Source organism: Cygnus atratus, chromosome 1 (assembly GCF_013377495.2).
Source record: "Cygnus atratus isolate AKBS03 ecotype Queensland, Australia chromosome 1, CAtr_DNAZoo_HiC_assembly, whole genome shotgun sequence".
Lineage (NCBI taxonomy): Eukaryota > Metazoa > Chordata > Aves > Anseriformes > Anatidae > Cygnus > Cygnus atratus.
The window spans coordinates 43,181,855-43,209,821 of NC_066362.1; the positions used below are offsets into that span (position 1 = coordinate 43,181,855).

General features: G+C 44.8%; 2 protein-coding genes across 4 annotated transcripts; one reads left to right on the forward strand and one right to left on the reverse strand.

The window, feature by feature from the left end:
• Nucleotides 1-44: 44 nt before the first annotated feature.
• Nucleotides 45-14,493, reverse strand: DESI1 (desumoylating isopeptidase 1). The gene is made up of 6 exons (XM_035544371.2): nt 14,262-14,493; nt 7,258-7,279; nt 6,268-6,337; nt 5,548-5,657; nt 4,611-4,733; nt 45-3,448 (listed from the first exon to the last, which is right to left on the reverse strand). Exons 1-6 carry the CDS (start codon nt 14,473-14,475, stop codon nt 3,355-3,357), a joined length of 633 nt encoding a protein of 210 aa, XP_035400264.1. The 5' UTR covers nt 14,476-14,493; the 3' UTR covers nt 45-3,354.
• XRCC6 (X-ray repair cross complementing 6) lies at nt 13,540-27,890 on the forward strand. 3 transcript variants are annotated; one of them, XM_035544369.2, is made up of 13 exons: nt 13,540-13,659; nt 14,597-14,771; nt 14,864-14,979; nt 15,297-15,435; nt 17,350-17,604; nt 18,480-18,663; nt 20,022-20,208; nt 21,465-21,633; nt 22,776-22,937; nt 23,840-23,969; nt 25,348-25,448; nt 26,300-26,413; nt 27,055-27,890. In XM_035544369.2, exons 2-13 carry the CDS (start codon nt 14,672-14,674, stop codon nt 27,249-27,251), a joined length of 1,854 nt encoding a protein of 617 aa, XP_035400262.1. In that variant the 5' UTR covers nt 13,540-13,659; nt 14,597-14,671; the 3' UTR covers nt 27,252-27,890. The 3 variants fall into 3 exon arrangements, with proteins under 3 accessions (XP_035400262.1, XP_035400263.1, XP_050564260.1); XM_035544370.2 differs by lacking the exon at nt 14,597-14,771 and having other exon boundaries at nt 13,561-13,659; XM_050708303.1 differs by lacking the exon at nt 17,350-17,604 and having other exon boundaries at nt 13,568-13,659.
• Nucleotides 27,891-27,967: the final 77 nt, after the last annotated feature.

Sequence of the window (27,967 nt, forward strand, 5' to 3'; positions counted from 1 at the left end):
TAAATGAGCAATGGCTGTACAAAATCTGTGCTGACAAGCCGCCTACTGTCCGACCTTTATTTAGCTCATCCAAGCTGCGCCAGCCCTCAGAAGAGGGATTTTAACGTACCACAGTGATTGCAGAAGTAAAATGTCCCCAAATTTAAATAAAAATATTGCCCATGACCAGTTCTAGCAAAGAGCAGTAGCCACTGTCACTTCTACTAGTGGTACACAGTACAAATTGCTGGGATGGTTTCTTAACCTGCAATTTCCAGCTGGGAACGGCGTGAAGCAGATTTCTGATGAGCTGTCTTTGCTGGGTAGCTGTGCGGACACATACATACAAACAGGAAATTGCTGTACTTTTTTATTGTAATAGAAAAAAATCAAAACACCACTTTCTGTCTAAAGATGTTATTAACATTTTAAAAATGTCACGGTGGAACCCCAGCAATACTTGACAGAACAATAAGTGTGGGCAAAAGGGTTCTGCTCCCCTTCAGGAGTTCAGCTTCCCTGCTCCCCCTTTGTCAATCAGCTGGCTGAAGTTTGCCACCTATATACACTTACATACATTTTTCATTCTAGTTTATGTACGTATGAGTAGGTATGGCTGGGAGGAATGTTGGGCGCACAGACCTGCAATTGATGTGTAACCATCTTTGGAGAAAATGCGTTTCCTAAGAGGCCTACAGGGTACAAGGGTCTCATTACCCAGTAAGATCAAACAAACAGGATCCGCTCCTATAGTTCCTTTGCCACAATACGCAGAGTAGGTCCAGAGACAAGGAGACCCTCCGGAGCTCCTTTGAGAGTACCACAGTTACCGCAAACAGAATGCGTCTGAGGGAAATTTTACCCACTGATACTCAAGTAGCAGCATTCTCTCTGCAACAGGGCTGCTCAGGAGGGGAAAAAGCAGACTGCAAAATGCCTGGGGTGAACCTCTTACATCCTGTCAGGAGGCAGGAAAGGAAAAGGCCCTGAAGCAGAAACCAGGCTCAGGACCTCTGAAGTGGACACACTTGTCATGCAACAAAACATGGGGTAGAGACTGTGGTACTAGAGACCATGGTGCCTGTGCTTCCCTTGCAGAACAGCTGTACCAGCAGATGGCTGTACCTGAAGTGATAGTTTGCTGAAAGAAACAACCACAGCTGTGCTCCTTGTGGGTACCAAACTAGCATACCCAGATGTTGTGCTGCATTGTATCAGCTTCGGTATACCTGTTCGACTGAGGAAGCTCCAAGATCTCTAACGTGCTATTGTGTTTTGTGGTATAGTCATGTCTGTACTTGGACGAGAGACTGGTTACTCTTCACAAAATAGGCATGGAAGGAGTCTGGAGGGGATTACACAGACAACAGGAAAACTATGCTGTGGCTCACCAGAAAACAAACACTTACCAATACCTTCTCCAGAAGCACCAAAAGGTGCTGTATGGTAAATAATTGACTACAGAATGCTCTCTGCATAATGGTTTGATGGTGAAAGACTGGAAACTTTGTATCAAGCTTTCGCATCTGTACTAACTGCTACGGTTGTCCCCTAGTCCAGTCTGCCAAATGAAACACTTAAGAAGCTGATGGCACGAGCAGAGAATGACAGAAGGAAAAAAATCACCACTGACAACAAAAAACATTCTGGGCTACAAAGGCCACCTGCACTCAGAGCAGCTACACACAACTGCCAAAGGGACTGACAGTACCCGACTTCCACTCGTGTAGTGACTCTACAAGGTGCAGGGCAACAGAGTAATTGACAGAGCGACTGAACTGTGGGTTTCTTCCATTTCATCCCCACAAAAATAACAGCATGAGAAACGTATTAAACCATATTACTCTGGGAGAAAGATAGCCCAGCAGAGGAAAGACATCTCCTTTAGGTATACGGGAAGTTTGAGATGCAGGACTGAGCTTGCAGCAATTGTTTGCACAACAAAGCACTGGAACCAAGGGCTATACTTTGCATAGATGCTTTCTTCAGCAGTATCTGGGATGTGCAATCCCCATTTATGGAACACCAGCAATGTTTTGGGGGTTTGCCCGATATCTTTCTTGTGCTCCTCCCTAAGTGTACTTGCTACAGAATTGCTCAGGAAAACAGTGTATATACACGCATGAAAAGAAATCAATGTGCCTCATCTTTCCTTCCCCTGATTTTTTTTTTCCCCACTGCAAATAATTGCAAAGCTATAAGAACCTTAAATTAGAAGATGTAGTATTGATACAATCTAACGTCAATCTAAGGATAGGACTGCTTCTCCATGCATCCCAATCAACTCAACTGTTTGACAGAAAAGCTTAACTTTACTATTCCTCATTTTCTTTAAATCTGGGGGAGACCTACCACTTATTGCTTTCACTTAAGCAGAGCACTCTCTGGGATGTACTTGACTGCTTTGGAAAGGGCAACAATATCAGAGAAAGCTGGAACTCCTACTCTGTCTGCGACTAGATGCTGAAGGTAGAACTGGCCTACCTCTCATTATTGTGCAGCTGCCATGCTATTCCTTCCTCACTGTACTGTAACTCTGGCTTAGTGAGGAAAAAACAGCTCCTGAGCAAAGGTAAAAGTTAACACGATTCTATCCATCTGCTGACAAGCTTGCTTGAGAGAAAAGGAAGCTTACTTTCACCTAAAATTTGCTCATGAGGTTCTGTTCTTTCAGCTGGTTCTCTCCCTTAACACCTGGATCTCGCCTTATGAGGCTCCTGGTAATTTTCATTTGCAGCCTCCCACCCACCCACAGCTAATTCCATTGGAAGTTTCAGCTTTGAAAGTGATGCTGACTAGCTCAGCTAGGCCACCCTTTCCACTCAGCTGTGCCATTGCAAATACTCTAATCAGATGAGTTGAGCTTGTCCCCTGAGCGAATAACACAACGTTAATGAAATATGCGTAAGACTAGTACTGGGACACCTTCACTTCCTAGGCTACAAATACTTCCTTTGTCTTCTTGCTACAGACTTCAGCAAATACCCCCAGAACACAGGCAGTGACAAGAGAAAGAGATGCGAGCCTGCAAGGGATGGCTAGGACATCCCCTTTACTTCAAAATGTGTAATGGGTGCTTGAATGTTCATGGAATGAATTCCCACTTACCAGCACGGGAGTTATTTAGAAAATGTCAGCCTAACCCAGGCAAGACAGCCTTTATAAATTAGTAGAATACTATTAGAAATTATGGCAATCTTTTTGGTAGCATTGTCTTACATGCACCCTGATAACCCTCTCCCTAGGAAATTTTAAAACTGGTCCTGTAATTTCCATAGAGTTAATTCTGATGGGAAATTATAAAATAGAAATCTGGTAGATTCATGTTTAAAAAGGAAGAGGCATGGTGAGGCTGGACACAATGGGTCACTCCTGTTAGCTCTGTCCATTATGTCTGCTGAAGGCATTTCCTCCAGGTGTCTGGATCTGGATGGTGTCCAGGAGGGGCCTTAAAGCTTGTCCAAAAGGTCTGAGAAGGCAAAGAAATAAACATATCAAATAGCTTGCTTGAACAATTTTTCCCATTTACTACTGAAATGGGCTCACTTCCTAGACTGGAATCAAATCAGCATAAACGGAAGTAAAGTTGATGAACAGACTCTCACTTTTCACTACAAGCAAACTAGATTTAACTTATCATACATAATTTATTGTTCAATAGCTAAGGATCTTAAATCTGATTTTATATAAAGGGAATTCCGAGTCCTAACACACCCATGCTGCTAATGTGGTATTAGCGTGTCTGAAACTGGCTTTCAGTAATTCATTCTACTTAAGCATGCGAATGAAATCCCTGTTATGCAACTGCAGTTCTTCATTAAGCACCACATCAGCATTAAAGACTAGAATAGCCCCTAGTCCCCTTATAAGACACACAGAGAATAATGTCTGTTGCAATCTGTAGCACCAAGTTTGTCTTCTGGTCTGACTCACTCTGTTACAGACTGACTGAGAGATCTGAGGAAATAAGAGCCCAAGGCAGAAGATGTGTCTCTCGGATGATGTGGTATACCACTGCTATGAGAAATAAGACCTAAACAATGGAGCTAAATCACCCTGCTGGGATCCTCACTAGTTCAGAGTACAACAGAAGAGGTTGAGCTGACCTACCTTCATTTCCTCTCTTTCATGTTTTTTCCATTCAGTTCTAGCTTTAAAGCTACACCAATAACTTTAAAATTACATCTCCCTTGCCTCTTCATGAGCAAAACTGACATCTCCACTGCAGTTATGGTGCTTAGAGTATTAGACGTGACGTTTGAGATATGCTGGTTTCCCAAGACAAAAAAAAAAAAAAACAACACAAAAAACAGCTACCAAACAAAATAGACACTTGCATCACTTTCAGAAAGTCCCTTTACGCGTCTGGTCACATGAGAGGCCCTTACAAAATAGCTAATTTAAGATAAAGACAGAAGAGCAACCTTCTTTCACACCTTCTCAGTAATGCCAGTGCCAGTTAGCACCTGTCGTACAGTGTTGTAAGCGTTAAAGCAAGCAAACAGCATCTTCTCCTTAATCTCATGCTGGTTCTCACAGAGCCAGCAGAAACTGGTACTGCTGCCTCTGTCAAATATTTAAGCATTAGCATGAAGCAATACACTACAGAGAGAAGCAGAATGCATACTCACGTGGCAAGAACTTCAGATGGAAGGTCAGTGATATAGGAAGGGATTTTTCTTCCTGTCAGGAACTGTGCCACTTCATTACTGAAGGTGTTGCAGTTGTGTTCAAAGATATTATAAGACTCACTTCTGTGCCACAGGAAAGGAATTGAAACATGAAAAGAGAGACTCAGCAATAAACCTAACAAGAAAAACTTAGACCACTAATGAGGAACATCTCCTTACATCAGCACTTTTCTCCCCTTCCCAACTAAGTCAAGTACGTAAAATACAGACATCAATTCACCTTCAAATTCAATTGAATCAGGGTGGAAAACGACATCACTCTGCATCACTGACTCTATGCAGTGTTTTTTGAAGGGTAAGTGAGGTCAGGTTTCTTCGAGTAAAACCACAGAAGGAATAAGGAAAAAAAATCACAGGAATTATTGACATTGAAATTTAGCCAGAACACTAAATGCTACCATTTCCTATACTCTTGAGGAGCTGACAAGACTCTTTAACAACCAAGACCTTGCTTTTACTTACCTGAAAGCTGGCAGCTTTACTACAACGCTTCACCCATGACTCATGAGGCAAAACACTATTTACTGAAATATTTCATACAGTGCCTTCGTTTTCCCTGGTGATCCTCTCAAAAGCATTTTAGGCGTTATTCCATTTTGAAAACAACAACAACAGTACACAAAAATACAGCAACAAACCAAACAGTGAAAGACTTCCTGGTAGAATATCCTCCCAGCCTAGCTCAGGGCTGGCACACAAGAGGGTTGCCTAGTTGTACGTATCAGTTCCAGTCTCATGTCTGGAGAATTCTGATACACTAGGCAGACAAAGTTTTATGAATGGGATGGGTTTCATAAGACCTTTCTCCCTCTTTCCCTAGAAGTCTGTTTTTTCTTTTTTTTGGCATTCAGATTTTATAGCAAAAGCTGCTACTTACCGGAACATAGATTCCCCCAAAGAAGACAGATATTCCAGAAAAATTTCTTCTGTGACTTCAGTGTTCCCCAGGTCAACAACCAAGTCGGGGGGGCCAAGCAGCGTTCCTCCCTGTAACAATTAACATCCAGAAAACAACATTAAAGTCAACCGACTGAATTATTTTGGGGTCCGATGAATTGAGCTATGGTTTCTCTAGGCACAGAAGGAGGAACTTTTAGTTTATCAAGCAAGGAGCCCTACTGGCCTTCCCCATTCACCACCCAGAGAATGAGAGGTTATGTGCCGAAAGCTCTAAAATACAGAAGAATTCTGCTTTAGAAGAATGGCCCACCAGTTTCACCTCTCCAATGGCAGAAAGGTCTGTCAAAGCATCATGGAGTTTTTGCTTTTTTAATCTTAAGAAGAGTTCCTTGAGTTGCCAAGTCTGCACGCAAAGACCATCCCCACAAAACCTAACAGTGTCACTCTGGCATCACATCTGCAGAGTCTGTCTATCCAGGGCATCATTGGTGGAAGCAATCCCCCAGCCTGTATTTAGCTGGGCTTGAACCCGCCGTCCACATTCTTTTCCTCAGATGCCCAGGGCAACCATGGCAAGCAGACACATCCGGCTGAATTCAGAATTCTCTTCATTTGCTGCTTTTCTAAGTGACACAATCCAATCTGATCTGTAACCCTATCACAAAATTATCTTGCCAGAAAGCTAAGGTTAACTTACAGGTGCACAGCTGGAGATTCCCCCACTGTCGAAGAAGAACTCATCCTTATGGACTATTATGGAGGTATGCCTGCCACAGAGAATAACAAACAGGTGAAACAAAGGAAATATTTAACCTAGCACATTAATCACCAGTAAAGATACGTGGTCAAGGTCATTGCGAAGTCAGTAACTGAAGGAAAAAGTCAATGTGTTTCTGTGAGCACGAACAGTATCTGCTGAGACAGGAAAACAAACGGAAACAATGATTATCGACCCTACCATAACACTGTAGGAGGCTGGGAAGAAGGGCTCAGCTAAGTGCCTGAGCATGAACGAACATAGGAAGATAGGGACTTCCACACCAGCGTGAGATCTCCAGCAGCCCCGTTCTGCTAAAGGCTTGAGGGTGAAGTTGCAGAGATAGTTGCAGAGCTAGCTCTGTCTCTCTCTGCTGACAGAAGGGTCTGACTGACAGTAACCCCCTGAGAATAAGGTTGGGCGATCACTAGAGATGGCTTGAGAGAGACAGAAGGTCGTCGCCTTTTTTTTTTGTTGTTTTAAACTTTCTGAGCATGACCTACAGCAAACTAGGAAATGATTTGCAACTGAACATAGCCATGGTTCTTACATACCAGGAGGCTAGATTCTCTAATACCTTCTTCCCACCTACGGTTCTACTCTCACGTTCAGTCCTGCCTGCAACTAGAAGACAGCGTCTGGGACAAGGACAATACCCTGAACCCTTGAAAACGGGTACAAGAGAGCACAAAACACAACAATGACTAGAAACGCTGTTCTCATGAGATCCTAGCTTTGATTCCAGAGGTTTAACCAGCACCTGACTGTACATAATTTTACTGTCAATCTGCATTCAGGACCAGAAAGTGCCTTGGTCTCTCTTCAGTGCTAAAGTGTTCTTAAGGTCTGCAGCATATATAATCTCATATTGATAATGCTTCCTACGCCACAGGAGTTAACACATTACGCAAGTTAAATCTAGTCACTTACCAGATGCCTTCCAGCTGTTTCCCTGTATGCAGAAAAAAGAAGATAGTTGTTAGCAATGTATTCTCCAAATGTCAGCCTACCTTCTGTCAATCACAAAGGAACCTTGCCTATTATTTCACCATGACAGCATCCCCAAAGACGCAACTTTCATCCCAGAGTCACTTCTAAAAGAAGTGGCATGTCTTTTTTTTCCCCCAGCTAAACTACTCTATCCACACCAGTGCCTTACATTTTTCCTCCTGCATGCAGAGCTGGCAATTCCACCCTACCCTGCCAGTGCTTACCTTCCTTGGGCTTTTGCCTACAGACCAAGGAAAGAAACCTTATCCTACAGAGCCTTCAGTCAGGACCAGAATAGTTGAGTTTTGCACTGATTTCACAATCGCAAGCGGTCTGCCAGCACAGAGCACTCAGTTTTCTTTCTCAATGACTGATCTGACTTGAACCAATTATCTGTGGCGATGGTCTCCACAATCAGCTGTCCCATGGCTTCCCCACCTCTTAAAAACTAAGTGAACGTGCGGAGGGGAATTAGTGTTGCAACTTATACAAGTTATAAAATCAAACTGTGTTTTGTAGAACACAGCAGCAGCAACGATACACATCAGGCACAGCTAAACTGACAGCACGACTGCGTCTTAGAGAGAGTCCCTTCTGAAATTCTTTTCCAGTTCCCTGACATTTTTTTCAAGTGTCCTCAGCACACCACCTCACACACCACTGTCCTCCACATCCAGGCAGCACCTCCCCCGAGAACTTTTGTTGTCATAGCCTCGCTTTTAGATGCCAGAATGTGATTTGATCACCTGCAGGTTTCCTAGAACTAGACCAAGAACACCGTAGACAGATGACAAAAAAGCCAGCTGAACACGAGAGGCATTGTGCCAGTAAGAATTTGTTAAGAAAGTGCCGCTGGGCTAACCGTGGGCCAACAGCCTTTGCTCTGGTTTGCACACCATCTGCTTGCATCAGATGGGCATCAGGCCTCCCAAAGCCCGCTGCAGACCTCAATTCCTGAATTCTAGGCCATCACGTCCAGGTATTTTCCTCTTCCTCTCAACGAAGCTTCCGAGCTCTGGTCTTTTTAAAATAAAGAAATAATAACCAGTGCTATTCAAACGCTTGTGACAATAAAACTTTCCTTGGCTATCTTAAGAGCCACCGCCTTGCCAATCCTCCGATGAGGATAATCCTTCAGGACTTCCAAGAAAGGGACACCTACGTGTCCAGGTAAGGCACGAACAGTCACTACTGTAATTTCCTCACTTAAGTTTGACGCAAAACAAGCGCAAAAAATAGGTGTCTGCTTCAGATGAGGGTCACACACGAGTGGAGGCAAGGAAAAGCCTGACTGATGTCTGTACTGTCACAACGAAGTGAGCATACACGGCCTCGTTGTAGGTGGACTGATCTGTCACTACCGTGGCCCGCAGCCAGGCAGCAAGCGTATTCTGTCATCCTGCTGCACAGAAACGTGGGCACGGAGCAGGAGGGAGGCCAAAAGATAGCAGCAGCGATGAGAGAAGCGCAGCAGCGTGTCGCAACATCTCAGGAGGATCTGCTGCCTCTTGAACATGTCCCACCCCACTCAACTGGATCCTCCAGCCCTTGTCCCACACCTTGCCCATCAGAGCTTTCGCCTCGCATGCTGGAGCTGCCAGAAAGCGGTGATAGCACAGCTCATCAGCAACAGCAGCTAGGTAGGGCACAGGGCACTGCCTTCAGCAGCTGGCCTACCACCTTGGCGTTGCACACTTCATGTTCTCTTTATCTTAAGAAATTAATGCATGTTTGTATTCACAATAAATCACCGTTTTCCAAGAGGAAACGGTTTCAAAGGCAGCACAGACCAGAATTGTACCTGCACCCTTGTATGCCAAACGCAAAAAGAACATCTTAGTATTTACTTTCACATGTACGCACACTTCTCCAGCAAGCAACAATGAAAGGCTTTCTACAGAGTCGCCAGTTTGCACCTAGATTCTGCGTGCAGGTGAAAGTCACTGCAGACACCGACAACGTCACAGGTGCTACTGGGAGCCTGCTTATCTGGCTACAACACCCACCTTAAAAGATCACTGCAGCAAAAGCTGCACACACGGGGCTGCTCCAGCAAGACTGCAGCCAGCAGGTTAAGGCAGGCGATCCCGCCCCTCTGTTCAACGCTTGTGAGACCTTTTCGTGCTCGGTTTTGAAGCCCACATTACAAAAGGTACTGGGTTGATGCACTGGGCTGGACGACTCACTGTACGAAGGAGTGGGTGAGAAAACTGGGTCTGCTCAGCCTCAAAAAGAGAAGTCCATGAGTTGTTATTGCTGCCTACAGTTACCTAATGGGTATAGAGAAAAGGGAGCCTCGGTTCTGGAGATGCTCAGAACTCAACTGCTCAAAGCCCCAAGCAATCTGTTCTCACTGGATCTACCTTGAACAGGACCTCCAGAGATCCCTTTCCACCACTGTGGTTCCCTGATTGCTTGAAGGCAAAAAAAAAGCAAACAGAATTCAGGGAAGGAGCTTCACATTAATCTGTGCTCCAGCCGGGGGGGCTCCTCCCTGGCTGCTACACCCCAAGTCCACAGTCAACAACAGCAGAGCAGCTCTGGGCTAGCGCAGCTCCACAGGGCAGGTCTGTCTGAGGCCAGCTTCTGCCAGGCGCTGCTTTGAATGGAGCTGCTGTTTCTGCTTAACCCCTCTAAGACACTAACCAGGCTGGCACCGTGGAAAACACATGCCAGATCTGCAGTGCTGATGACAACAAGGCACCCATGGTAGCTCTCCAGCACGTCGCAGACAAAACAAAATCCCTTTCTGCCACTGGTGGGATGTGCTTGGCTAGAGAAACCACTTCGGAATGCAGTGCAAGCTTCCCCGATGCCAACGCAGTTGGGCAGTCCCACAGCTGCTGTTCGGAACCACGGCTGCATCACCCAGAGATAGCCAAGGCCAAGAGCTGCCGGTATGCTGCTGCAGTTTCACTGCCGCGCTCCTAAGAAGCGGAAGTAAAGCAGTTAGGACAGCCTGAATAACAAGTTATGCCTTGTATCACGGACAATGCCCAGCAGCAGGCACGAAATACATTGCTCGCAGCCTCTGAAGGTACAATACACACGCCAGCCCTAACCGTACGGCCAAGCAAGGATCTGCACTGCTGTTCCCACAGCCAGCTGCCCAAGGCAAGTTGTATCCAGGCCCGGCAGCGACACTTCCAATAAACCTGCTGCTGGCAGCATCGCCCAGCTTCACAAATAGAAGGCCAGGCTTGCCAGGGAGCCGCCCCAAATAACCCTAGAACAGGAACGTCCAGATGGGACGGTACTTGTTGGGCATCTGCTGTTCATCCAGGTAAGGCAAGGTAACAACAATAAGATGCACAGGGAGTTTAAATATTCCAAGAGACTTCCAGGTGTTGAGAAGGAAAGGGTATTGCAAATTTAGCTGAAGGCACTTAATCAAACAACAATTAGTGCACATGGCCAAGTTACCAGGTATCAGCTGTCCCGCTGTAATCATCTGTGGGCAAGCTCAGCCTGCAGTAAACATGGGGTAATTCAGTTTAATTTCAGCCGCTGCCATTACAAGCTGACGTGAGGCAGATTACTCTGTTTGTCACAGATAAAGAACACGGGCGCGGAAGTTACTGTGCCATAGCTGTGAGATTCCAGGACGACAGCTCCTTAAGCTTTGGCAGCCCGATCAATACCCGACCTCCTAAGTCTTTCTTTCACTTGCTTAGGTGCTCATATGGATATTTCCTGAAGATACTCTGTAGAACTCAGGAAGGGATGTCAATTATGCATAGATCTGTGCACTTAAGCATCTCAAAGATTTAAATAGCTGAATGAGGCCAAGTTTCATCTGGCAATTAAACGTGTTTTTTGTTGTTGCTGGCTATTATTTTTGTTTATAACATTCATAGCGCAAATAGCTTTCTTGCTTAAGTACGTACCATAGAAATATGAGAAAAACACAACATTCAAATGCGTTAAAAAATTGCAGGAGCCTCAGTGTAGTTACAGGAACGGGGAGAATGGAATGGATTCGTTTGTCGTGCTGATTCAGGAGACTGCCATCATGAGCATATGAGGGTATTTTGAAAGAAAACAAACCTGAATAATTTTAGAATATAATCAAATCAGATTACTTCCATGCTTGGGTTTATCTGGAAGGCCAAGCAAAAGGAAGATTAGATGCTCACCAGTCTATTTTACAGGCAGAGTCAATTTGTTAATCTTGTGGCCCACGTGATGTCGTTTATTCCCATGCATTTTAAATACCAAGTGAAAACAGAGTTTGCATATTAATTCAAATTATTAGACTGAAGGGCAGAAGAGCTGAGACTTGAAGGAATTATATAAGGAGATGGATGTTTATCCCATTCAGAGCTTGTCGTTCGTCCCTCAGTTCAAGAACAACTTCTAAAAATGGAAAATTAGCCTAATTAGTCAAACACTTTCTCCTACATGATATCCAGGGTATTCAACTGAAGGAAAAGACTAAGAGAAGAAGGAGGGTGCTTCATTTCCCTTCTCCTCAAGGTGCCTGGAGAGACCTAGCAGGGAAGACTGTGGGAGGGAACTGCCCTTGATTTTCAAGAAATCCCTAACAAGTGTTTTGGAGCAAAGCTGATCGGATCTCACAGCAGAGCACTTCAATGCTTTTTAGAAAGCGTGGAGGTGAGGTAGAGCAGTGTGCTGGGGCTAGGAAAAAGGAACAAAGCACAAGGTACTTTCTTTTGGCAGTTATCTTTCACTCTAACTCTTTCTGGGCTGTTAGGTCCTTACAACTAAACGCACTACTGCCAGCCAACTCACCCTTAATTCGGCCGCAGTGAGCCAAAGCTGCTGCAGTAAACCGAGGTCCTGCCCATTCTGTGAGTCACGTGGGCAATAACCTCCGTTACAGGACAGGAGAACTGAAAAAGCTGCAAGACATTTTTCTTTAAGCCCACGATGCAATGGGATTTTAATCTTCCTCAAAGATTTCTCTCAGTATCATCTTCAAAATCAGAAGAATTCAGCTTGCAGTGCTGTTTTCCTCTCTGTTATCCACCTTTCACAGAATCAGGTGGATTCTGTTTTCTGTTCTGCACACAAATCTCATCTCCTTCAAGCTAACATTTATTATTATTAGATCACGTAGCTGGACAGACAAATGTAGTCTCACAGACTGAATGAGGGAGAGCAGACAGTACCTGCAGAGAAGGTAGAGCAACAGCACACAGAAGTTAAACATGCCACACCTGATATCAGAGCCAATTGAACTTTAGTGTTTGGTCACTTATACCCTAGAACAGAAATATTCACCAAAAAGTTACAGGAGACTCACAGAAAAGTAACAAGAACAAAAACAGTCTGGGTAAAAATGAATAGACTTGCCAAGAGAGGTGCAGATGTGCCCAAGGGGCACGAATAAGTCACTCCAAAACCTGCAACAAACAACGCTGCGTGGCTCTGCTGCTCAGGTACATCACGCAGCCACAATGGAGAGACCTGATCTTGAATGAGTCAGGATAAACTGATCCTTGAATGCTGCACGGACATAATACATAATACCTCTGGATCCTATTAGCACAGCTAAAGGCAGCATGTGGTGATGCTCTCGCAGCAGCCAGCCCCGTGAGGAGGAATTCACCCCGTTTGACAGAGGGATCAGTTATCACAGAGTCACAGACTGGGCTGGGCTGGGAGGGACCTCAAAGATCCCCTAATTCCAAACCCCCTGCCATGGGCAGGACACCCCCCACCAGACCAGGCTGCCCAAAGCCCCATCCAGCCTGGCCTTGAGCACCTCCAGGGATGGGGCATCCACAGCTTCTCTGGGCAGCCTGGGACAGGGCCTCACCATCCTTATAATGAAGACTTTCTTCCTTACATCTAATCTAAACCTACGCTCTTTTAGTTTAACGCTATTCCCCTTATCCTATCCCTATACTCCCTGCCAGAGCCCCTCCCCAGCTTTCCCGTAGGCCCCTTTGGGTGCAGGCAAGCCGCTGTAAGGTCTCCCCAGAGCCTCCTCTTCTCCAGATCACACTTGTTTCTTCTCGCTAAAGCGCGGGTATTTCAATATAGGCAACGTTACAGAATTATCGCTCAAAGCAAAAGCGTTTCAGTCAAATGTGGTATCCACGGAAAGAATACCGTGAGTAGACTTGACAAACGTTTGGCGCCAAGTAACCCGATAAATCCTTTTCTCTTCAGTGTCTGACTTTCCCTGATAACGCACAGCTTATGAGCTGATGAAAGAGGAGGGGAAACAGCTACTGACCGCCTGGAAGTTAACGCATAGAGGAGGAGCGACAGTTTTAGAAGCCAAACGGGAATAAAACAGTTGGGTGCGGGAGGCAAGACGAGTGCTCCCTCCATCGCTTTGCTCTTCGGGAGGTTTCTAAAAGCAACCCGGAGGTACGACAGACCTGGAGACATTTAACTCCAAGGGGGGAAAAAAAAAAGGGGGCGAGGGACCAACCTACGCCGCGTCCCGCGGGTAACGCGGCCGGCGCCCTGCCGCTGCCTTGTCACTGTGACCAAGCAGGCCTCGCTGGCCCCGTGCCACCGCCGCCGAGCCGCGTCCCGCGGCGCTGTGAGGGATCCACCAGGGTTCCGAAGCGTCGCCCCCCGGTACCGGGCCTCCCAGAAACGCGGCACCGAAACACCTCGGGCGGGAAGCCCGCGGGTGGCGCGGGAAGCACCCGACCCACGAGCAGGCACCGTGTGTTTATTTATACGCAGAAAGCTGCGGGATCCCGGCACCCGCGGCGGGCAGCGAGGGAGCCCAGAGCCGCCGCTTGACCCCCAGCACGGCACGGCCAGGGCCGCCCCGTTCCGGCGCGGACCCGTGCCCGGACCCCCGGAGCCGGTGCTGTTAAAGGCTCCCGGCGCTGCTCCCCCCGTCCCCGAGCCAGCCGCAGCCGGACAGCCCCGGATCTCCCGGAACCGGGAGCCGATCCTCGCCCCGCGGCCCCTTCCCCGCTCCCCCTTCCCCTCCCCGCCGGCGCCGCGCTTACCGAGCATCAGCGGGCTGAGGCGGCGGGCCATGCCCTTGGACAGGTCGTACACGTAGAGCTGCACCGGGTGCAGCGCCGGCGGCTCCTCCATGGAGCCGCGCGGTGCCGGCAGCCGCCCGCCGCGCCGGGGCTGGGGGGGGGCCGGGCGCGAACCGGCGGCGGGGGCACGGGAGGCTGCGGCGGCGGCGGCGGCGGGGCGCTGCGGGGTGCGCATGCGCGGCACGCAGGGACCGGCGGCGGCACTGCGCCGTTAGGCAGCGCGGCCGTTGCGCCCCGGGGCGTGGCCACGGGCGGGTGGGCGGGGTTTAGGGGTATTCCCTCTTCTCATTGGGCAGAGGCGCGGTGAGTGGCAGGCGGCGGCCGGCGGTGGGGGCATCGCCTCCATTTTGCCCCCCCCTCCCCTGCCGGCCATGTCGGAGTGGGTGTCCTACTACCGCGCCGAGCGGCCCGGCGACGACGAGGAGGAGCGGGAGGAAGGCGACGGCCATGAGGAGGGCACGGAGGCGGCCGGTGAGGCTCCCCGCCGCCCCCCCGGGGGCAGACCGAGGCCCCGGCCGGCGGGGGGCCCTTCTGCAACCCGTTGTCCCCCCCTTTTCCCCCAGGGGACTACAGGTTCTCGGGCCGGGACAGCCTCATCTTCTTGGTCGATGCCTCCAAGGCCATGTTCCAGCCCTGCGAGGACGAGGAAGCAGCGACGCCCTTTGACATGACCATGCAGGTGAGGCCGGGCGGCCGCCCCGCGCTTGACGGGCCCCGAGCGATATTGGCATGCACAAGATTTATTTCCTTGGCCTCCCTTGTAGAAAGGGGACAGTAACGAAAAGTAATAAGGCTGTGCACTAAAAAAACACAAAACATCTTGAAAAGCAACATCTTGAACTCTTTCTCCTGGTGAAACTTAGCTTAAAGCATTTGTTGCGGTTCTGCCATGCGCCAGAATCAACTCGTAGAAACTGCCAACTGCCAAAGACAAAAAACTTTTGCACTGTTACTACAACAAATGTTCACGTTTTGACCTGTGTGCATTCTTTTCAGTGCATCCGGAACGTGTATACCAGCAAAATCATTAGCAGCGACAGGGACCTGCTGAGTGTCGTGTTCTATGGCACACAAACGAACAAGAACTCCGCGGACTTCAAGCACGTCTATGTTCTTCAGGACCTGGACAATCCAGGTAAAGGCAATAAGGTGATAGGAAGGTTTATGGAGAGGGCAGAGATTAAAAAAATAATAATCTGTGTAGTATTGTCAGTAACTGGCCTTTCTGAAAACAGAGCTCTCAAGTAAACAAAAAGGTTCTTGTTAGTGAGATGCGTTTTGGGAGGGTGGATTTAGAAGTTCAGTGGAAGCTTAGATACTTAATGGGAGCTTAGCCTTTCCTGTTATAGTTTGTTCAGATCTCCTTCCTGTGTCTTTTTTCTCTATTTTACTGTGGTCATTCACTTGCATCTGTTAAAGCTAAGAGGATCTCAAAAGAACTCTTGAAAGCCCATCATGTGCTGGCCATATTTCAGAATAATATGTGGACATTATAAGGAACTGCAAGTTACAGCTGGTGGAGAATATCACAGAATCACAGAGTGGCTGAGGTTGGAAGGGACCTCTGGAGGTAATCTTGCCCAACCTGCCTGCTCAACCAGGGTCAGCTAGAACACGTTGTCCGATTTGTTACCTGCTTAGGGTATTTTGTCTCTAATTTTCATAGGAAGTTCTGCAGTTCTCGATTTTAGCTCTTCCGTTTTGTTAGGATTACCTTGCATGCACTTGTTAACAAGAGTCCCAACTGTTGAATTGGAAAACCTAGTAGCAGTGCAATGAATGCATGCTTGGGGCTACAGATTATCTGACAGCTGAGAGTTGTAGGGGGACTCTGTCTACTAACTTTTAATAACTGTCTTTATCTCTGGGGAGGTTTCATTTCATTTTCTTAACTAGGAGGTGCAGTTTAGTGCTTTTGCTATCGTGCTTTAATAACACATGGGTTTTCCTGTAAGAACTGTGCCTTGTCCTACTTTCAGAATTAATTACAAGCGGGACCTGACAAGACTGCCCAAGGTTCTTCTCTTTTCTTTGGAAAATAGTGCCTTAGAATTCTAGCTCATCTTTTTTCCTCCTCCTTCCCTGCTTGGCCTTTTTACCTTCATTAGAGGCAGTAGCTTCATCATTTTGATAAAGAGTGTGGGTGAAAGGTGGATGTTGTTAAAAAGGAAGAGCACCCTACGTTTACTGCCACTGGAGAGCCACATGAAAAAGACATGGTATTATTAGTTATTATGTAGTTGTTATGAAAACTTATGGTATTAATTAAATGAAAGCTGAGAGTGAAAATGGGGAAGAATGATGTTTTCAGATGAGATTTCAAGAGTGCTGTGGAATTTGAGTGAAGGACAAAGGAAGAAACTCTGCAGAGTGTAGTAGGTGAAAAATGGAAGCCTGTCTCCCTTTTTAGAGTTGTGGGAGAAGACAGAGGAACTTCTCTTATATGGCTGGAGAAAGGAGTCATACTTGGGCAGGAATAATTCACAGGTCTTTAAAAAGGCCATCAATACCTGACAGGAATGGTGCTCTGCTCCATGTGGTGATCTACGGGCTGAATCTCACCTCTAGGCTGATGCTATCGGGCATGCAGGGCAAAGGAGCAGGAGGAATTCTCAACCTTCCGAAAGTGCCATGGAGACAGGATGCATTTCAGTCTCCTCTCTGTTTGCTGGTGACATAGAATTCCACCATTCCTCTGAAGTGGGTGCAATTGGTGCGTTTTCTGCTGAGAACTTGTCTTTCCAATTCAGGGTGTGTGTGATGCTTTGATCGCTGCGTGTTTTCCCCAACAGAAGGTGCCCCACATTGGTGCCAGGGCACCTTGCCTCCTCTTGCAGGTTTTTTCAGCTGATAATCAGCATACGTTATTGAAAAAGTTAGGCCATCTCAAACAGTTTTCTCAGATAGGTGTTGGAAGGGCACCACTACGGAGCTGTTAGGGGGCATTACTCAGGTATCAGCTGCAAGGAACCATCGGCGCTTATTTGGAAGAGTTTGCGGTACTTGTTTCAGTATTTCTAATATGTGCAAACACTGTTATTTCCCTTAGGGGCAAAGCGAGTTCTAGAGCTGGACCAATACAGGGGAGAAGAAGGACAGGCGCTTTTCCGTGAGACCTTTGGCCACAATGCTGACTATTCGCTGGGTGAAGCGCTCTGGGCCTGCTCTAATCTGTTCAGCGATGTCCGAGTCAGACTGAGCCACAAAAGGATCATGCTTTTCACCAATGAGGATAACCCTCACGCCAATGACAGTGCCAAAGCCAAGCTGGCCAGGACCAGAGCTGGTGATCTGAGGGACACAGGTCAGGATTCTCCCCTTTAACGTCGGCCTGGAATTTGAGACGATAAAAGTGATGTGATGGGTCCTTGCAGCAGATGTTAAATGCATTGCAGGTTCCTGATGGAAAAAGAACGTAAAATCATTAGAACTAAGGAACCTTTCGGGTGGTTTCTAAATTAGGAAATTTGGTATCCAATCTAAATTAGAAAATCCATTATCCAACCTGGTATCTGACAACAAACACTTATTTTCTAGGGTCTCTCTATCTACCCTCATACCATAAATCAGAATTAGAGAGGGCCATGGAAAACAAACTATTCTACTTCATTGTTCTGCCTTTTTCCAGGAAGGGCATAATAACACTAGGAAGGGAAAAGTAGTACTAAGTCAACACAAAGGAAGATTAATGATTGCATTCTGAATTAGCTGAAGAACAGCAACCTGGGCTCAGAGACTGGAGAGCAAGTGCTTCATTAGTTCAACTATGCAGCTGAGATAACCATTGCTTTTTGAGTTCAGCATACATGCTAGTCTAGAAGCTCTGAGGCATGCTTAATCCATCAGCTCTTATAACTGGGAAAGGGGAATTTCTGAACGGATTGCTTCCCTCTGTGCCTGAAGGAAGATTATGTTTTAAAGGAGCTTGTCAGAGCTGTTTCATGCACAATGTTGATGCGATTCTTAATTAGGGAGGGAACCTTTTGCATGCGACATTGCTTTGACTGAAGATTAAGAAAGTCTTTTGCCTTTTTCTCTAGAAACTTTCACATCTGGTGCAGATGGGGCAATTTGGATATTTCTCTGTCAATGACAGAGAAATCTGAGAGTGTTGTGGAACATGCCAGTGTAAGAAAAAAGCAATTTCTGTCATCCTCCTGTCTTCTACTTTCTTTCTAGGTATTATACTGGACTTGCTGCACTTGAAGAAGCCAGGGGGGTTCGATATCTCTTTGTTCTACAGGGACATTATAAATGTAGCAGAGGATGAGGACCTTGGGATCCAACCTGACGAGTCAGGGAAATTGGAACATCTCATGAAGAAAGTACGAGCAAAGGAGACAAGGAAAAGGACTTTAGTCAGGTGTGTGTCTAGTTACGGTATGTCATTCAATGGAAGCAACTGGATTTTATTTTCAGACTGCATCTCACCTACCTCTTCTGGAATGATTGATTGGTCTCTAAAGGCATCGGTACTTAGATTCCTCAGGCTTAATTCCTAAGCCTGAGATTGGCGTTTCTTCCTTAGCTTCCAAGTATATTTGTCCTTGGTGGGTAACAAGAGTGAAGGGTGAATCTAGGTGTCCTCTTCTCAACCAAGTGACATCTCCTGCATTAAGGTTGGCCAGAAAGTATCATACTGAAAAAAATGACATCATTGACTAAGTAAAATATCTACCAAAAAACTTGTGGTCTAAAATGTTCAGTTTATAGTGCAGTCAGATTGAAACGAGGCTTTGCTTACTAGTGTTAACTTAGAAAAATTTAATCTCAATGTGACTGATAGGTATTTTGGTCTGTAATTAAATAGTTGTATGTGGCCAACGTGTCTAGGCTCTTGGTATGGATTCACACAGCCTTGATATTCCTGATCTCTTACTGAAAGATTAGAGATACTTACAGAGAGATTAAAGGGATCTTGACAAAGCAGATGGAAAGTATTTTTGGAACCACCTACTTCATAACAGTTGATTTTATTGAGTGAATTCATCGCAGAATGGTGTGGGTGCACAGTACGTGAATGAACTTTACAGCCTGACTTTTTTAAAATATATTTTAAAAAATCCCAACTTGAGCTGTTGTTACCAGCATTCTTGCTCCTGCTTGCAACTTTATTTTTCTCTTCTGGGAATGTGCCTCAAGTTTTCTAATACCCGAAGAGGAAGAATCCCGTACCAGTGATATCTTTGAGAGGAGAGCAAGTAATATTCACAGTAATTCACTGTCCTGCACTCAGAACTTTAAGATTACCTTCAATTTTAAACTTTTCCTTCTGAATTTTTCTCTTAACTTTATATTTTAAATCATGGTATTGGTTGTCTTGATGGATTTCTTTTGGGGAATTTTGCTTTCTGCTTGAACGGTTGTGTGAATTCAGAGGTCATATTGCATTAAGCACAAGTGAAGTTGCCCAACCATGAACTTGTCGTGTGCTCTACCTGAGGGTAGCTGCCCTTCTGAGTGATAAAAGGTGGAAGAAATTTGGTAAATGAACTGTGTTTAAATAATTTTTATGACCAGAAGTGACAGCATTACAAGAACGTTTTTACACAAGTGAAATTAGGGAGAAAGTAATAATATGCTTCCAGTTACACATGTGATTTTGGGGGGAAGAGGAGGTTGGAGACAATAAATTATCTGGGAAATTACTGGTTTTTTTTCTGTTTGTTTTAAAAAGTGATGGTTCAGAAGTCTCAAGTCTGTATCTGCTTTTTTACACAGGTTGAATCTATATTTGAACAAAGATCTGTCTCTTTCTGTTGGTGTTTACAATCTTATTCAAAAAGCTTACAAGCCATATCCAGTGAAGCTGTATCGGGAAACTAACGAGCCAGTTAAAACAAAAACGAGGGTATTTAATGGAAAAACAGGCAGCTTGCTTCTGCCTAGTGATACAAAAAGGGCTCAGGTAATGTATTACGTGACTGCTTCTTCTTGTCACTGTGATTGTCAGATGGAGAGGTGCGGGGAAATGCTAAGCCTTTGCTGCTTTTGTTTTGTATTTCACTTTCAAGATGAGATGCAGAAATATTTACATCTATATGCCCCTGGGGATGGTGCGGTCACTTTGTAAGTTATGCAGAGAGAGAGTGGGTTGTTTCTCTGGCGTGACTCTCAAGGGAAAGCGTAGCTGCTGGTAGCAGTGCGCTCGGGAACACAGGTCATTTCTGTAAGGCAGAGCTGCGTTGACAGCATCTGACCTTGTATGGCCTTGTGCTGTCACTGCTGGTGATACCGTTTGATTCATTAGGAACTTATTTTGACCTCTTTATTAAACATACGAGTGTGAATCACAGAGGGGTTTTGGAGCTCTTCTCCAAAGCAAAAAAGGCATAATTAGCTTAGTTTATTATCTGTTTATTAATTTGTTCTTTGCTTTGTCTTCCTGCTTGATAGCTTGGCTGATGTAGATTGAATGATTGTCACGTTCTGCTCAGGCACAGCCTTACTTCAAAGCAGGATAGCCAGTTGCTAGGTGTGTTGTCACCAGTGCACTTTGTGTTTCCTTCCATACCAAAAGATCATGAAGTTTTTCTCTAAGATTAATTATTAGTTTTATTTATACTGGACACAAGTGTCTTGAAATAAAATACAGAGGATAAGCAGAAAGCTGAGCACCAAGCCTTTACATGTCTACCTTCTGCAGGCGCACTACAATACATTTTCATTTTTGTGGCGTATGAGTGATGCTTCAAAAATGTTGGTTCTGCCAGGAGTGTGCATCACACATCAGGAGTGTGCAGCAGATGTGCATCTGCTGAAGCAAGTTTAGAGCCAGGGATCCGAGAGGACCTCTGGAAGTGTCTGGGCAATCCCAGGGCAAGACTTAAGAAACTGCATCAGGTTATTCTGGGCTTGTTTGGGGCCTGCTCTGAGTAACTGCAGGGATGAGATGTGACAGCCTTTCTGTTCCAGGTTTTAACCAGTGGCTTGGGAAAGTGCATTTTGCTAATGTCCAGTCCAGATTTCCCTTGGGATAACCATTGCAGACTGTGACCTGCCATTTCAATGTGCAATAATGAGGAGAATTTGCTCTGTCTTGTCTAAAACCCCCTTTTCAGTAGTGGAAGACAGCAATTGCATCCTCTTCTTCACCTCTCTCCTCCAAGTTTTCTTCTGCTGTCATCATTACTACGTGTTCTTCTCTGGCTCTCTCTAATTTAGGTGTATGGGAACCGCCAGATTGTGCTGGAGAAAGAGGAAACAGAAGAACTAAAACGATTTGATTCTCCAGGCTTGTTTCTGATTGGCTTCAAGCCACTTTCAATGCTAAAGCAGCACCACCATATCAAGCCCGCCCAGTTCATCTATCCTGAGGAGTCCCTAATAAGTGGTAAGCAAGGAGGGCAAGAGAAGATCCATCACCTTGCATTAGGGCAATCGGCTGATTCATAGCCTGTTTGGGTGGTGATCATTGAGTGTAAAATCTTCATTGAACTTAAAAAATTGCTAATGTTGAAACGTATCGAAATAACTGTTACTGCCCCTCTCAGTTGCTGTTAATTTTCTTCTCCAATAGCAGAAGAGCTGATTGGGCTTTGTGTTCCGTTCAGGAAAAGCAGCTAATCAAACTAAGCAGACGTAGCCCCAAAATATTTGGTTTTATCATTCATGAAAGTGAAGGATCCTAGTACCTGACAAGAAGGTAAATGTGGTTAAAAAAAACAATAACAACAACAACAAAAAAAAACAACAGTGAAGATAACTGCAGTTTTCAAGTCCATATCAGCTACGAGTGTAAACGCAATACTTGGGAAGTGTGGTTGAATTAACACTTTATTGGCTTGGGAAGAGAGAAGGAGAGGATGCTTAAGACTGTGTTTTCTCCCTTTTTTATCTATCTTTGGAAGTTAATTCATCTAGAAATACAGTATTAATCCATCCCAAGCTACATTCATAAAGGAAAAGGTCCAGTTCCTCCATCTGCCAGTGGGTAATGAGGGCTGAGTTACAACCTTGCATTGTCTGACTGAGGAAGAACCTTTACACTAGCTTCTTCAGCTTAGCAGTTTCCTGAATGAAACACGTTACTTGTATGTCAGGGTTTTTTTGTAACCACTCTACCTGGTGAAATAGAAAGCAAACATATGTGGTTAGGCCTCAAGGGGGAATATTGCAGTCTTGAATTCTTAATTTGTTACTTCTTCATAAAGTCCTATGATGTGCTGCTATTCCTGTGTCCGACCTGACCAGAGTTAGGCTTTGTAGATATCTCTTTCCAGTTTTCAGCCTTACTTCATTTCTCAGGTGTTAGTGTTTTCAGTTCTTTGCTCAGAACTCTCTCAGCTCTGGTCATGAGGGACAATATGAATGTCATTTTAGAGGTTTCCCCCTTCCAAAAGTTGCTTTCTACCTCTGGAAATATTGCAAGCATTTCAAAGAAGTCACAGATAATGAGTCGGTAATATCTAGGGTTACATTCCTGAACAAAGGAGCAAATCTGTCAATCTGACCAATACAGCCTTTACTTTACAGGGAGTACAACTCTATTTAATGCCTTATTGATAAAGTGTTTGGAGAGAGAGGTGATGGCGCTGTGCAGATACACCATCCGCCGGAACACCCCCCCCCGCTTTGTGGCCCTGGTTCCCCAGGAGGAAGAGGTGGATGAACAGAAAGTGCAGATAGCTCCTCCAGGTATGGGAAGAGATGCTTGCTTTCCCTACTCTGTGGGATGGAGTCAGTATAATAGCTTCCTTTCCGTTGTGTGAAAATATTCTTGGTGCTGTCTTGAAGCTGGGCAGAGTGCTCTCCGACATCATTTTTCTTCAGTTTTGTCATTGTAAGCATCTGATGTTGCATCTGTTTTTAAAGCCTCAGTTGCATCTGTGCTTGCTCGGGTATAGCATGGCTACGGTATTTTCCCTGCCTTCTACCTCTTTTTAGCAGATTCAAGTAACCAAGCTAAAAGATAAAAGCCCTTTTGTCTGTTGAGTAGATGGACATGGCTTTCCCTGAATTTTATTGTATCCTTGGTTATGTTGTAAAGCATTAAATAAGTTCACTTATTGATCCTCACACCTTATCAGCTGAGTGGGGAATGATTAGGGACCACAGGCAGACTCTTGGTCTTTTGCATTTTCTTTCTTATTTAACTGGAAAATCCTCTACTGGGAGAATGTAAAGTAGGGGAATAACGTTGCTTGTGTACAATGTAAAGCATTTCAGAAATAACATCTAAGCATTAACCAGATTTTCAAGCAAGTCTCTTTCAAGCTCATATTTAGTGAAAGATGGGGAAGGTGGAGGACAAGTTACTGTGATCTTCTACGTAAAAAAACAGGTCACAAGTTTCCAGCTTTTAGCTATGCATTTAGTAGGATTCTTTTCCGAAAAGCCAATTGTGGTGTTAGGTATTTACATTGAGATTGGGATTGGATGTCATGGTGTAGGCATGAGGAAGTATTACTGATTGTTGCTACTTACAACAAAATAGCTAGAAATAGTTACCTATTTACCACCTTGGTCTTTCCTATAAATCATGGTTTTGAGGATGTGGTTTTCAGTAATTGTTCTCTCGCTGTCTCTGTTCTGTGTAGGTTTCCACGTCATTTTCCTCCCGTATGCAGATGATAAGCGGAATGTTGATTATACAGAAAAGGTGCCAGCCAGTCAAGAACAGGTGAACAAAATGAAGGAAATCATTCAAAAACTCCGGTTCAAATACAGGTACATGGAGACAAATAGTGTGGGGGGTGCACATAGGGAAGAGTGCACAACACTGTTGCTTGCTCTGTTGTACACATTTTCAGCTGCAGTGTCCACAAGATGAGATTTTGGTGCATGTGTTGACTAAATAGATGTAATTGGGATGTTTCTTCATACCTACTAATTTAATCACAGAATGGCCGAGGTTGGAAGGGACCTCTAAAGATCAGCTAGTCCAACCCCCGTGCCGAGCAGGATCACCTAGAGCATGTTGCGTATGATGGCATCCAGGCAGATTTTGAGTATCTCCAGAGAAGGAGACTCCACAACCTCTCTGGGCAGCCTGTTGCGGAGCTCTCTGGCATTCTTTAACAGGTCTACAGTAAATGTTTTAGAAAGACATAGTTATAAATACATTGGCTGTAAAACATTCAACAGCTTAGTAGTGCAAACTCGGTGGTCAAGCCAGGCACCTTAAAGGTTGTGGTTACAGTAGTTGGACAAGACTTTGAACTGCTCTCTAGATTTGACCTGGATTTTGTTCCACAGTATGGCCAAGCATCATTGTGCGAATGTTGCTGTTGTTTACGTATTATGGGGATATGTCAACTATAGGTCTAGGTAACGTAGCAAGCCTTGCTAGCTCCATTTCGTAATGCAGTGTCTTGCATATATAAATTACATGTAAGTTTTTACTTAGAAGGTCCCAATGTACCTCGAGTGTGGGAGAGCACCTTGTTTCCCAAACATAAAATGTTTGCTTGTGTACATCAAAAAAGTGTCTCTTCCCCCACATCATTGCAGACACGTGGATAAAATGCATTCAGTGAGGAAACTTTCAAGAGATAATGATTTGCCTAAACAAATTGTTTCCATTTGCAATAGCCTTGTACAGACTTTATTCTTAATCATTCTGAAATGCCCAAGCATCATACGCTATATGTAGCATGTTTTGGAACTCTTTATAGTATTGCTCTGGTTCTCTGGGCTGTTGTAATTTGTTGCAGAGGTACCGCATTTTGTTGTGGTACCAACCTATCACAGATTAAATTTGGATGAGAGTATGTCAGAGAATAGGCCTTTTCCATCATAGCTAGGACAAATTTCATAAAGTGCTCTTAGGGGACAATTTTTTGATGCGTGTAGAAAGTAGCACAGGTGGTATTAATGCAGGACGCCTCTGTCTGTTCATCTCACACAGCTTTTAACATTGTGGATACGTGACAGGGATGGTCATTCAGCAGATAAATTGAAAAGAGGAAAAGCAGTTCTTCCAGTGAGATGGATTGATGTGTGGGAAGGAGGGAAGTTTTACGTTGAAATAGGTTGGCTGGAGATCTTACGTGTCTTATCTGGCTTCTCAGCAGCATGAACTGAAATTTTGGGGGATTCTTGACAGGACCGACAGCTTTGAGAACCCGGTTTTGCAGCAGCACTTCAGGAATCTGGAGGCTTTGGCGTTGGATATGATGGAACCAGAACAAGCTGAGGATCTGACAAGTGAGAATTACTGGTGCATGTGATGGGCAGTAGGATAAAGGGCTCTTGACGTGGTCTGTTTGAAGTCAGAGACCTGGTGCTACAAAACCAAAAGTCTTCTAGGAGAATGTTTTAGTCTTGTGCTGTTCCAAGATGTAGAATTCTGGATGTGTCTTCAAGAATTCTTCTTCAGAAATTGTCTTCAAGAATCTAATTAATACTTTGGTCTGATAAATTGGCAGCATTTCTTACAGAATTATTATTCTGCTAGGAGGCAGTGATGCCACCTTGTTGCTGTGACGATTTATATATAAGAATATCTCAAAGGGTAGAAACCTACTTTTGAAGGGGAAGGCTGTTTGTTTGTTTGTTTGTTTGTTTTAAATTTTGTTGTACTCTAGGAATAGTATTAGAGCAGTTACTTGTTTCTTCTGAAGTGATGCCTAATAAATAATCTAGGTCCCCGTGCTAGGTACTGTACAAATACATGACAGAAACAACCTGTTCTGCAACAAACTGCTTGTAACCTTAGGTAGTAAACTGCTGTAATTGTCCAAGGTTAGACCTAGGTAAAGGTGCCACCAGCTGGGAGATCTGTATCACTTCTACCATGTACGTTTTGTTCCGTGTATATATTTACTGTTCAGGGATATGTGTGACACTGTGGCACATGTATGATACAAATCCTTGATATTATCAAGAGCTGTGAGTTTCCCATCTGTGATTATCATAACATCGCTCTTTGGATTTTGCATCCTTGCAAGATGCTTGCATGCTGGTGTTTACAGAAGCAAGATTGTGTCTTGTGATGTGCTTGTTTAGACTCCTGTATTTGCTCTGTTTTTAAGAGGGCAAATCTTTCTCCATTCTAGTGCCAAAGTCTGAAGAGATGAGCCGCAGGCTGGGCAACTTGGTGGAGGAGTTCAAGCAGCTGGTTTATCCTCCTGACTACAACCCTGACTGGAAGGCTGCAAAGCGAAAACAAGGCAAGTAATGATAGTGCAGACACACAACATGGTGTCTTTCTTTTTTTTTTGTTGAGGCTTCTGTGTTTTCAGTGATTCTTAGGGAGCACAGGATATTTTGGAATCCAGCTAGACAGCTGCTGGAATGAGAAACTGCATAGTGAAAACCCAGAGTGGTATAAGAAGGAATGTGGGTAAATTATTGTTTTATATATATAAATATCTTTTGTAACTTCGGGTTTTACTACAGAGAATTAAAATTATTAATACTTTAAGTCTGTGTTTTGGGTGAGGAAACAGACTTTTATTCATGGGATAGTTTTGCAAGTCCAAAATGGGCATCTTTAGCACTACATGTCTAAGTAATGCCCAAGTACATACGTAGTTTAGGAACCTGTGAAACTCTGCATAAAGGAGGAGTGTCAGCTGAATTCCCTCTGTGAACACAAAGTTTTGTTCTTGTGTTTGAGATCCTATCAATGAAATACTGCATCATTTATGTAGTGAGTGAGACCTTTAGAAAAAAATGTAGAGTGAGTGTGTAGATAGCCATTAAAGTGTCATGCTAATGGCTGTTAACTGTGGTGTGTATAAGAAATGCTGATGTCTTTCTATTTAAAAACTTTTTTTTAATCTTGGTGGTATAAAATTTGTCTTTCTAGCCTATGATGGTGAAGCTGACAAGAGGCCCAAGATAGAAATCTCAGAAGATTCGCTGAGAAGTTACATGCAGGCTGGCACTCTAGGCAAGCTCACTGTACCTGCTCTGAAGGATGCGTGCAGGCTTTATGGGCTGAGGAGTGGGGGGAAGAAGCAGGAGCTCATAGATGCGTTAGCTGAATACTTGAACAAGCACTAAGCGGGAACAGAAAGCCCTGGTTGACTTCCATCTGCTTAAAGATGTGATTGTCTTAAGTGTATGCTGAATCTGTTCAGTCTTGCTATGGAAAAGAAGGCTAACTGTTGCTGAATCCAGCAGTGGAGAAACTTCCTTGTCATTACAAAAAATCTCTGCAAACTTGGATTCTGTTCACAGTAGCCAAAGGCAGAATTAAATTTCCTGCTAATTCAGGTCGCCCACTGAAAGCGAACACAGTTGTGCCTTCCTGGTTTCTTAATAAAAGTTATTTTGGACTTCTTTGCAACACCAGCTATACCATCTTTTCATCAAAAAGACGGCAAAACTCACTTCAACGTGAGTAAGAAAGCAGAATGATCCGTGTTAGTGGCACCACGTGCATTCATGCAGCAGGTCAGGTCTGTGTGCTGACACAGGATGTAAATGTAGTGGGTTACTCTACTACTCTCCAAAACTGCCAGCATTAGTACTTGTAATCAAAATTGGGTTCTTTTCTACCATCGGCGTTATAAAGATTACCAGCAGATCACAGAGGAGAAAATCATTGCTGGTGATCAGTAGCCAACTGTTGGGGCAAAATGCCAACGCTTCGTAAAGCTGCTCAGCCAGGTCTTCCATTTTGAAGTGGCAATTGAAAAAGCTGGTTTAAAAAAAAGAAAGAAAAAGTTGTGTTCCCTGGAGGGCTGCAAGCACTGATGACAATTAAATTACTAAGA